The sequence below is a fragment of the Thermobia domestica genome, chromosome 3, assembly GCF_964235325.1.
Source record: "Thermobia domestica chromosome 3, izTheDome1.hap1.1, whole genome shotgun sequence".
Taxonomy (NCBI): domain Eukaryota; kingdom Metazoa; phylum Arthropoda; class Insecta; order Zygentoma; family Lepismatidae; genus Thermobia; species Thermobia domestica.
Window position 1 is genome coordinate 45,022,618 of NC_137456.1, and position 12,431 is coordinate 45,035,048.

A 12,431-nucleotide genomic window follows, 5' to 3' on the forward strand; every position below is an offset into this window, starting at 1 on the left:
AGTTCTGACCAGAACAAAATGAATTATATTAATAACTATACGCTTTTTGTTACTCTTTTAACGTTTTAACTATACGTTACGAAGAAGAGGGAAGGAAGAAAGATTTGGAAAAGTTCTATAAACAACTTAAGAGTAATGGATATAAGATAGAACAGATAAAAGGAAAGAGAAAAGAAGAAATTATAAAAAAGAAAGAAGAAAATAAGAAGTAGTATGGAATTCAGAGCATAGAAGAAAAGACGGAAGTAATAAAGAGGTTATTAAGAGAAGGAGGTATTAAGACATAGAAAAGAAGGAGAAACGTTGTTGAGGTGTATAAGGAAGAAAAAGAAAAGGAGGGAAAGCAATATAGAGGAAGAAGAAGAAGGAGTTATCTATGAAGTAAAATGTAGTGACTGTGACATGAAATACATAGGGGAGACGGGAAAAAAGGCTCATGGACAGATTGAAACAACATAAAGATGATGTTCGAATGAAAAGAGAAAATAACGCTATTTACAAACATGTGAAAGAAACGGGACATAGGATAGATTGGGAAGGGGCTAGAGGTTAAGAAAGAGAAAAAAGAAAGATTATTAGGAAGTGGAAGGAAGCGAGAAGAATAAAGAAAGAACAAGAGGAGAACTTAATGAACTGGACAAGTGGTATAAATATACATGAGCAATGGGAGAAATTATTAGAAGTTACAGAAAAGTAAAAAGAAAAGTACATAAAGGATATTAGTGCAATTTGAATAATTCCAAATTTCTGTTATATTATTATTTTATATAAAGATCAATATAATTATAAAATTGCATTGACAATTAACATGTATTAACAATGTATTTATATGATATTGTTACATATTACAAATTTAAATTTATATATAAAAACAACAATTAAAATATATAAATGAATATGCTAATTAACGGCTGAGGAAGATATAAGATTTGCTGTCATCTGTCTTTTCTAAATGTCTGATGAAGAGGACGTTAGGTCCTTGAAACTGTTACAAAAAACGTATAGTTATTAATATAATTCATTTTGTTCTAGTCAGAAATGTGTTTTAAATGTTATTATGATTTATCCAGAACCATGGACTTTGTTTATTAAAACAATCTTTAATAGACTGTTTTGCGAAAATTTTACTAAGTCCAAACCCTAAACTTGGTGACCCATAACTCGAAGCCAAAGGTTTGTACACCGTATTATTTTACAAGCTTGAATGGCAGATCAAAGTAAATCCCCATGCCAAGTTTTATCCAGATCGGATGAGTTCGGTTTGGCTCGTACGATTGAACTCCCAAATTTAATAGTTCATAATTTGAGAACAAATTGCATGTACACCGTATGCGTACTAAGCATGTCATGATTTATCATTATGCCAAATTTGACCAAAATCATGAGTTCATCAATTGCGCAGAGTAATTGTTTACGGAAAAAAAAAGTCACTAAGTCCAAATCCCAAATTTAAAGACCCAGAACTCGGGAACCAAGACCTGCACATCATAATACTTCACAACCTTGGAAGGTCTACCATCATGACAAGTTTGATTTTGACTTGAACTCATACGATATATATGTCCTTGGACGAAACGAAAAGGTACAAAAATCAAGCTACACAAGTTGCATTTGGCATTTTCACACAAATTTTATAATGTAAAACACACTACTCACCTTATATTGTGTGTTATTTATCCCTGACAATCATTTCTGTTGAAAACCAGCAACAACCTTCACCTAGTCAACGTTTACTTGTAAAATGAACACAAACTTCTTATATCATCTTCTATTTTTGAACTATAAAGTATATCCCAAAACAACCTTCATTTGTTGTGGACCTATAGTAAACTTAAATCACTTTATGTGCACAATGGGACATTTTCTTGTTCAAGAAATAGAAGACATAGAACAAGATCTAACAAGTTCGTGTTCGATCTACATTTACAAACTGGCTAGTCGAAGGTCGAAGACTAATCAACCGAAACTGTTGACAAGAACAAATAAAATTTACGCAATAAAAGGTAAGTAGTATATTCACTATTTACTAGGGAAGCTCTTGATAAAATCTTGAAGAATGAAATAATAATAATAATAATAATAATAATAATAATAATAATAATAATAATAATAATAATAATAATAATAATAATAATAATAATAATAAATACATTTTGCGAATTTTTTATTTGGACATATTTCTGTAGTGTTCCGATATCTTGGGATATTATTGGCATATCGTGTTAAATAATAATTTTCAACCATTTCTTTCTATCCTCTTCCTCCTCACCCACTAACCGATTAAATAAGAAAGCTACGAATGCTCCTGAAAACAGTATCATTTGAAGAATATAGCAGAGAGTCATGCAAGAAAACTTATTTTCAAAACATCACTTATGCGTTACTGGTACGTTCGCAAGTCATAACTTTGTGAAAGTACAACAAATACATTATTTACTTATTTTGATAATATCTATAAATATGTTTCTACTTTTCTCGCTTTTGAGTAAGATTTTTTTTTCTTTTCATTTGGTAAAGGAAAACAAAAATCAGAAAAGGTACTGTGATAATTAGAAACAAATAGCGGTATCATACTATACGTAAAGAAGTTTGGTTTATCAGTGTGCATAACGTGAAAATATGTTTAAATTTTTGGATTCCCTTCCTCTCCATTCCCCGCTCAAAATCTTTAGTAAGACGAATTAATATTCAAAAATAGAAAATATTTAAGTCTTTAGATTTGTCTAGTACAAAGTAATTTAGTTTCATTATAAAGTATTTTTACGTAAAAATTACGCAAAAAGCAATTGAAGGAGCCAAGGAAGACCATTACTACTAAGGAAGATGTATAAAAGCAATATCTAAAATTAAGTTCTGAAATCTATACTTTGGCATTGTCACTTCAAAATGCGCAAAGATGGACTTCACACGTTCTTTCCCTAGATCAAGTGGGGTCCGCGGGACCTAGGGCGACGCCTAGAAATTACAAATCGGTGACACATAAAGTATGAATCTCTCTAACACAGAACAAGAACAGCTATTGGAACTATCCTGTGATACTTCGTGGAAAAGAAATTTCAAAAAAAAAATGAACTTTGGTTGCATGTGCGCTGTGAGTATGAATAGTTGTATAAGGCATTTCAACATTTGATGCCTTTCCCTACCACTTACTTATGTGAGCAGACCTTTTCTGGTTTTTGCAATATTAAAACCTTAAAGCATCATCGTCTTAATGTGGAATCGGACCTAAGATTGATGGTGACAAAACTTATTCCAGATTCCAATGCAATTATAGAAAAACACAAAGAATTTCATTCCTCACATTAGTGACCCTACATCTGAGAATACTGCTTATCAAGTAATTTCGAGAAAAAAAAGTCTTGAAAGTTACTGTATTTTCAACTGAAATTTCGCTCACTAGGAAACAAGCATGTATCATAAACAAGCAAATCATTTATTGCATTATTTTTCTTGATCTTTTTTCTTGTCAGTGGTAATTCTAATTATACATATTTTTAATGCCATATTAAACTTCAGATAGCATTGCAAAGGGGATCCGCTGATCACTTTCTGAATAAACAGGGGCTCCGCGCTATCGGAAAGTTTGAGAACCACTGCCCTAGATCATTTAATTGTAAGACTGAATGGCAGCCACGACACTTCAGTGGTAGAGCTCTGGCTTTTGGTATATGCAGTCACTGGTTTGATGCCAGTTCCTGCCAAGTGGGCTTTGTAGTGGGCAAACACCATATGGGTAACTCTCACAAGGTCCTCCCGTTTCCTCCTACTTTCTTCATTCCGCCTTTTCGTTCATTAACTTTACCGCAGTCTCCTTTAGTCTTGGGGCATAATAGTGGGGCGTTAAACTTGAATATTGTATGATCTCTGTATTATTTTTAAAACGTGTGGAAAAGCAAGTGGTTAAAATGTCCATATTTGTATGTTGTAGAATGGATTTCACGCAGACTGGTTGTTTGCGCGCTGAACGATAAATTAACATTTGCTCTCTCTCTCTCTCCATTAATCGTATAGGAATTCAATACAAGAAACATGGCGTCCCTTAATAACAACTACAATACGAACTTAAAAGGATATATTATTACTTACCCGAGTTACAAGCAACAATTTCTTCTGCAACCGCCGAATCAATGCATTTTGCTGTTCCTGCGTATGTTGCAGTCGTTCTAATTTTTGGTTGGTGGTTTCTAGTTGCTGTGATAATGTGTTACGTGCTTGCTCTACTTGCTTCATACTGAAAAAAAAAGAAAATTATATTATGTGATGAAAAAATTAATCATCACTTTACCAGTGGTTTTAAACTATCACATTAAACTTATTTTAATAATGAAGTTAACATAATCCCCATTTTGTAAATAAACAGAACGCTGCAAGTTGAAAAGTCGTTCTAGTAATATTGTGCTAGGACCATAAACCACATAAGCAAAAATTCCTGTACTCACCACATTGTATTAGTCTTTACTTTCTCATTATTATTCTGGAAACTTAAATCATACTAATGTGCGATTCTTTGTCACGTATGCCTTTTTTATATTATCACTTTCATCCCTCAAATGAAGGCAAAATAATTAGAAGCAGAAGGAAGTTTTACATTTAAAAAACTAATGATCATGCCACTAATAAAGCATGCCCTGCTTAGATAAATTTCTAATTGCACTTTTAATATTAATTTCAGGATGCTGAATCTACTGGAACTGGTTTTAAATATGCGCGTCCATGGAAAATCTAGAAAAGTGATCTCAAATTTGGGATATAATAAATATAAATTACAGTGGTCTTTATTTATAAACCAATATTTAGAACATTCATTTTATTTTGTACAGTGGACTTAAAGAAAATGAAATGAAATGAAATCTTTAAGTTTTACGTCCAACGGTTATGCCAGTTAGGCTAAAGGAGACGGCGATGATGAGAGATCAGTGAAATTGTGGAATGAAGAAAGTGGGAGGAAACGGGAAAACCCCGAGAAAACTCACGAGCACGGTGTTTGTCCACCACAAAGTCCACACGGCACGAGCTGGGCTCGAACCAGGGACCATAAGCACCGGAGGTGAACGCTCTACCACTGAGCTACCTCTACCATAATCGTTACTTTTTTAATTTAGCACTAACAGTATAGGAAATTCTACTCATGATAAACCGTAATCTGAGTTTTAAGTAACTAGCTTTGACAAACCTGTCACGCAGCAATGCGAACACGCAACGCCTGCACATTGTTTAATGGGGACGTCAGCAGCGAGGCTATTAGTTCCCGTCACGAATACGAAAAACAACTGCGAAAGTAATAGAAATAATACACCTTATAATTCTTGACATGAAAATCTTGATAACCACTAGAATACTAAAAATTTTGTATGCTTTCCCATAAGCATCCTCGATCGAACGAACTTCGTTTAGTATGAAAATGACAAGAAGTTTAACATATGAATTAATAAATGAGGAACTGAACAACATTCGAAATATTGATAAATATATAACATACGTAAACCCATATTTCAGATCTTAGGCACCGCAACTGTTGATTTATATGCTTAGAATTCATTTCCGAGTAAAATTATTACCTGATCTGCAGACTTGAGGTCTCATTAGTTAAAACTAACTCCTTCTCTTGCAGTTCTTCGATCCTGCGCCTCAAATGATATGGCGAAGGAGACGTCACAATTTTTTCCCCTGTGGAACAGTGGTCTCTCGCAAGAGCCTCCCACTCGCCCACTCTTTTTTCAAGGCTCTCCCGTTCCATTTGAAGTTTCGAGTAGTCACTCAACTTTTTATCAGCAATCTGCACTCGATGTTGTAAATCCACAAGCATTTCTTCCAAAAATAATTTGTTTCGAATCGCTTCCCTGCAAGAACACAACAACACGTATTAAATTTTCTATTTATACTGTACTTTAAAATATCTAAGACACTGGAATTTTTTCACAGAAAATATTTAGGATCGTGTCTGGTTCTTTCTGTAGTAAAAAACTACACGATCACTACACTACACTAATTGCCACTAACTTCAAGATCTTTTAAGTTTAAACTCACGTTACACTTGGTTTACCGCTAAAGTGATTATATCTACGCTACTATTATGAATTCGAGTCCTCGTGTTGGTATGTGACTTTAGCTGCACACAAACATTGTGTATTTACATGATCTAAAGAGTTGTATCCCATTTGTTGCGACTCCCTATAACGTCATAGCTCACTTTTCGTATCCGCCTTTACAAATTCGGACTATTTTTTCGGAGCACAAGTCCTGCAAAGAAACTATAATAGTAATAATTCGAATGCTATTTTAATACCAGGTCCCGTCTTTTGTAACTTTGGTGCTTCGTAAAGACTAAAGCCTATATGTATGAATGCATGTATGCGTATTATATATAAGGGGAAACTCTCCCCGCTGGTCTAGTGACTAGCGCGTGCACCTTCGGTACACGTCGTCCTGGGTTTAATTCCCATTGGGAGAGCACAAAAAGAATTAATTTCACATTCATTCACTTTCATTATTCTTCCTTCCCCTTTAAAGGACAAAACCATGAAAACTTTTTAAAAAAAATCAGAAAATAAGTTTCCCCCTACTTTTTTCCCCCGAAAAATCGTAAACCAATGGAGCAAACAAGAAATCGGTTCAATGCATGAGCCATCATTTGGTGACGTACGACCAACATCATTCAGATGGTGCTATCGCAGTACCAACAGAGAGTTCTGATGAGCTGTCCATTCAATGCCAGCGAGAACGGACGTTGGAACAATCAATGTTCAACGGTATTGTCAGACAATGACAAGACTCAATGGTATTGACGAAGGCTCTTAGCGGAAATCACTTTGGAACCAATGACGTAATAACAGCCGTGAGGCCGTTTTGTCATATACATGACAGTCCTTTTTACTAAGAGCTTAAAACTGTATGACATGCATCAACGATCTTGGTTCTTATATGTAAAAAATAAATAAATACATAAAGCCAGTCTTGGTCATTATTTCCGCAGTATATTGTTTGTTTTGCACACACTTCTTTTCATAGCCGCCAGGAGAAAGTTATTTCCTGACTTACCGTCATATATACAGTATATAGTACCCATTACATATTCTAAAGTTTGTAGAGTATTATACATTTTTTCCCCATAAACCACATTAAAATTATTTGCACTATATAAGCTGTAGCAGATATTGAAAATGACGACCTCCAACGATAATGCAGGTGCGGCACGGCAACTTCGAATCATATTCCGGTTATCAGCATTTTGATTGCTGCAATTTTTCCCGAGATCTGCATTAGACAAAACACGTAACTCGTAAATCAGGTGTTTCGTGGGCTCAAATGTGGATCAAATCAATGGGGCTCAAATGAAACACGGAGTATCTTGATCCACCTCTTTCAACTTACCTTCTCGCGTGTATTATTGCGACGTGGTTATGAAAAGCAGCAGATAAATGTAAAAAGGTGACTGACTGTCAGACGAACACTTCCAGCATTTTAATTTGTAAAGAGCCGATTTCCGAATAGACAAATAGATTGATACGAGATCGTCTCTTCTCAGCACCGAAGCTACATGAGACGGTTTACTACTCAAAGTGGAATTCGAACCACTACACTTTCATCCACTACTAGAGAATGGTTTCGAAAGCAGGACGTAGCATTTTACCAAGGTGCTTTTGTGAGTTGGAAACACTGGACCAAACGTATAGAGAAGAATGGTGGATACACTGAATGATCCTAATCTGTAGCTAATAATTGTGAGTTTATATGTATCATTTTTGTGTATTATCAATTAAAAAGTTTTTTAAGGATTGTGCATTACTTTCTCACCTAACCGTGTACAATAAAAGAAAAATTAAAAATAATTAACTTCGAAAATGACACTGATGAATCAGATGCTTTCGTATTAGGGGTAAAAGTGAAATGATGACATGAATGGAACGCCAGTCAGATTGTTCAGCAGGTTTACTTGTTTTATCTTCCCCCCGTTAGGCGTTATACCTTAAAGATACGCTCTCATCAATTTCGTCAGACTAAGTTGAATTATTTTCCTGTGAAGTCTCAGAATGTAAGTATGCTGAATTGCAATTCATTACTGCATATTGTAATAGTTTTAAGTTAAAAAATGGTGAAAATTTCTTTCAACAGCCATATAAAATTAAACTTCATTATATCACGGTCACGTTATAACACGGGTGTAAACCATGTCCTATAATAACCGCGTTATAATTGGTTTGTACTGTACTGATATTCTTACTCTATTGAAAGGAAGAACAAAAGCTACGAACCTAATATGTTTATTTTCGTCTCTCAATTCTACTACTTCCTTAGCCAAGTCTGGATATTCTAGTAATTTCTGATGTTGATCCTTTACTTGACTCAGCTGGGTCTCGTATTTTTCCCTTTCATGCTCAAGTTCCTGAAATAATAATAATAATGTCAACAACTTTTAAAGCACTATCTGCGTTAAACAGAAAAAGGCACACACATTAATCAATATCACTTAACTGAATAAAATTATATAAATGTCCGTATAAATGCTCATGGGTAGCTTTTTTTCCTTCTTTAAATTTAACGCTGTAGAAGAACCACAACACCTATTAAAATGAAATAGATACCGAAATATACCCTCGTCCACCGCTTCATTTATGGCTCTAGCAAGACATATTGGACTGTATGGTTAAGAAGAGACCTGGACCTTACGGAAGTTAGAGGAGTATTTAGAGAGTTTCGAAACGTGGTGCTGGAGGAAGATAGAGAAGATAAAATGGATAGAGAGTAAAAAACGAAGATGTTTTAAAACGGATAGGAGAGAAGAAGACACTTTTAGCCAGCATCCTTCGTAGGAGGACCGGACTAGACATATTTTGCGAAGAAACTGTCTTCTTCGTACCGCCATAGAAGGAAAGCGAGGAGTAGGAAGAAAAACACAACTGATCGATGATTTGAAAAATAAAAGAAAATATTGAGAGTTAAAAGATCAAGGAACGTGGAAGAAACATTTTCAGACCTAAATTAAAAATAAATAAATAATTAGTCCCAGAACCTGTTAAAACGCAGAATAAATAATAATTATATATATATATATATATATATATATATATATATATATATATATATATATATATATATATATATATATATATATATATATATATATACAGGGTGTACCAAAAAGGACTTTACAATTTTCAAAATTCATATTTATTTATTTATCTTACAGACATAGTTTTGGGGTCATTTTGTAACAAAATACACCAAGTTTTAACTCATGTAGTACACTCGTTCAGAAACAAGCCACCGCAGGCGCTAGCGGCAGTTGCAGCAAAGATGGCTGCCTTTGCTGGTCCCAAGCGTGCTGGCTGTGTGTTTTGGTTTGAACAATCCAAGTATGCGAGAATATTAAGATGGATCTAGCAGAAATAGGAATATAAAGTAGAAACTATATCCAATTGGCTGAGAACACAAGTCAATGGTGAGCTCTTGTGACTGCAGCATTGAACTTCCGAGTTCTATAGGCCATAGAATTAGTGAGTTAGACTCTTGCTGACTTTCTTTCCATAATGTCACTTCCAGTGTAAAATGGGACACGCAGCAGTATATGAAATTCTTCTATGGAACACACAGAAGTCAACAACAGCTTACAAGAAAACTGAGAATCCTAAAAGCGTACAGGTTTCCAGTGAAGGCTTAGGACAGTAAATTTAGTCTTCATAAATAAATATACAAGCTTGCCTAAGGAAGCAAATGCCTTAATATAAAAGCTACATATTATGGTAATATTTTCCCTCAAATTCACACTAAAGCTTACCTGCACTCTATTTCGTGTAGCCTGAAGTGACTGCTCTAATTTCGTGACATTTTTTCGGAGCTCTGACCTATCCTCAAGATCCTTTTTCAATAACTCAATTTGATTTTGATATTGTTTCAGAGAAGCAGACGTGATTTCTAATTCAGACTGGGTCTTGCGCAGTTCTTCCTCCAATTTTGATTTCTCTTCCTGAGCTGTGCGTTTCAACTAAATAAATAAATAAATAAATAAATAAAGTACAAATTCAGGACATGGGTGAAATGAAAAAAAGATTACTTTTTAGTTTAACGTTCCACACTTATGTCTTTTAAACTAAAGGAGATGGGGTGATTAATGAAAGTGAATCTATGTGAAATTATTTTGTGTGTGTGTGTGTGTGTGTGTGGTGTATGTGTGTGTGAGAGAGAGAGAGAGTGAGAGAGAGAGAGAGAGAGAGGGAGAGAGAAATTAGACCGGGAATCGAACTTGGGACCACACGCACAGAAGGCACATGCGCTAGCCACTAGACTACCTAAAAAGGAAGACACAGCTGAGCATAAGTAACTTTGGAACAGAATTACCTAACAGGATGAATGTTTAAAAGGTCCGGTTTGCAATGATGCGAACAGACTTTGGGATAGATGGCTGAAATTTCAGCTGAAATGTACGTAGATTCTATATTCCACAAGCAAATTGTCCTAAAATGGATGGAACATAGTCAAAATAGGCACGAAGCATTAATATCAATGGAAAATCAATGAAAAAGAAATAATTCCTCCACTTATCTCAAAAACCGAAAGAGGGAGATGGCTGAAATTCAGCTTAAATATAGAAAATACTATATAGATTATATATTCCAGATGCAAATTGTCCTAAAATGGATGAAACATAATCAAAAATCATGAAACGTGAACATTAAAATCAACGAAAAAAAACGAAGATTTCCACATATGTCAAAAACTATAATAAAGAGATGGCTTATTAAAAGTTTATTGCTAAAGACACAATGAAGAGCTTAAAAACGATATATAGTACGTAAAGTAAATATGGATAGAACATTGCCAAAAGTCAAGTTGTTTGAGTAAAATCAAGTACGAGGCACGTCCAGATAGTACGTTCCGTTTGGTAATAAAATTGAATTGTGTACAGATACAGAAAAATTATTTATTGCACAAAATTCTACAACTCTTAAACTACTTTTCCACATAACTGCCGAGATTTTGCAGGCATTTTTCATAGCGTGGCACAAGGTTTTGTATACCTTCTTCATAGAAGTTTGCCGCCTGTGTCTTCAACCAGTTGGAAACAGTTTCTTTCAGCTCGTCGTCATTGTTGAAGTGTTGACCGCCAAGCATACCATATTCCATACCGAGAGCGAGTAAACATCGCAAATTTGCCGATAAATTTCACTTGGTTTCACTTTCCTCGCATTCAGAATCGCCGCTCTGATTTCACAAGCGGCGGGATTTTCAATCAACACCGACATTGTAAACAAGCACAACAAAGCGTACGTGACTGACTGCGATCTCCAAATGGCGCACGTTTCTTCTTCTTGATACAGAACGTCTACCGCGCATGTGCGGAACTGCGATCGCAGCGCTGCAGCGGAGATAAATTGAAACGGAACTTATATTCTGGGCGTGCTATGATAACATGCATCTTCTTCGAACTACCCAGGGCACCCCACGAGAAAGTTACATGCTTGAAATATCTCACATCAGGATTTGGAATCTCCAGACTCGATTTAGCACGCAACGTGACTTTTGACCTGATCATATAACACAGTCTGGTCCTTATGGCAAACCGGATGGGCACTTGAAGACACGCTGTTTTTCAGGGAATTTTGCCTTCTGAAAAATACACGCATGAACAAGTGTGACATGTGTAAAACACAGGATTAAAAAAACAAATTCACGATACCAATCGCTGCACTTCCGTTTCAGTCTTTGCAAGAAATATGTCACTATAGATATAAAATATATAATTAAATTATTTTCATCATAAAGAATGTACAAAATCATATACAGATCCAGGAAATTTCAACATGGCATACTTTTATATATATATGTGTCAGTAGCGTAGCATGGTATTCCGAAATGGGGATGCCAAAATTAGTCACTTGTGTGATACGATACTACTGCAATCAGCAATACATAGCTATTCCGAGAGAAAATATACATAGCTATTCCGAGTTATATATTCCAGAACTCTTAGCACTAAATAAAACTGGATTTTAAAGTCTGGTTCTGGTTCCTCTAATAAGGATTGTTGTTTTTCAGACATACCGTCTCCTCCTCCCCGATTCTTTCTCTGGCTGTGATATTGCATATAAAACATGTTCAGATGTTTTCCACTTAAAATATTAAAAATCAGTATTATTCAAATGGCATTGTTTTTTGAACCACATTCGCAAAATGTCTACAGAGATAACAACACTTTCGAATTTCAGTATGTAATCTATTGTATTTTTTTGTGTGACATGTCTAAAAACATGTATGAACATTAATTTCCCCAGGGAACATTACAAATTAAGCAAAGCCCCTATAAATTTGTCATTTTAGATCCGGACCTCAGACGTTGGTTCATGAATATGGGCCTGAGTTGAAGTATCATTTGAAGATGCAAATAGAAAGCGCTTAAAACAACTCTGGCGGCCTGTTGTGTGTATTTTGTTGTC

The 12,431-nt window shown here is 35.0% G+C and overlaps 1 protein-coding gene across 2 annotated transcripts in view; it reads right to left on the bottom strand.

The window, feature by feature from the left end:
• Positions 1 to 12,431, bottom strand: part of LOC145680344 (mitotic spindle assembly checkpoint protein MAD1-like) — a 54,472-nt gene that overhangs the window by 18,477 nt on the left and 23,564 nt on the right. For both annotated transcript variants that reach the window (XM_081750737.1, XM_081750736.1), the window contains exons 4-7: positions 9,776 to 9,982; positions 8,253 to 8,383; positions 5,559 to 5,840; positions 4,087 to 4,231 (exon numbers count right to left, since the gene is read on the bottom strand). In XM_081750737.1, the coding sequence (XP_081606863.1) occupies positions 4,087 to 4,231; positions 5,559 to 5,840; positions 8,253 to 8,383; positions 9,776 to 9,982 (765 nt within the window). The remainder of the gene's footprint in view (positions 1 to 4,086; positions 4,232 to 5,558; positions 5,841 to 8,252; positions 8,384 to 9,775; positions 9,983 to 12,431) is intronic.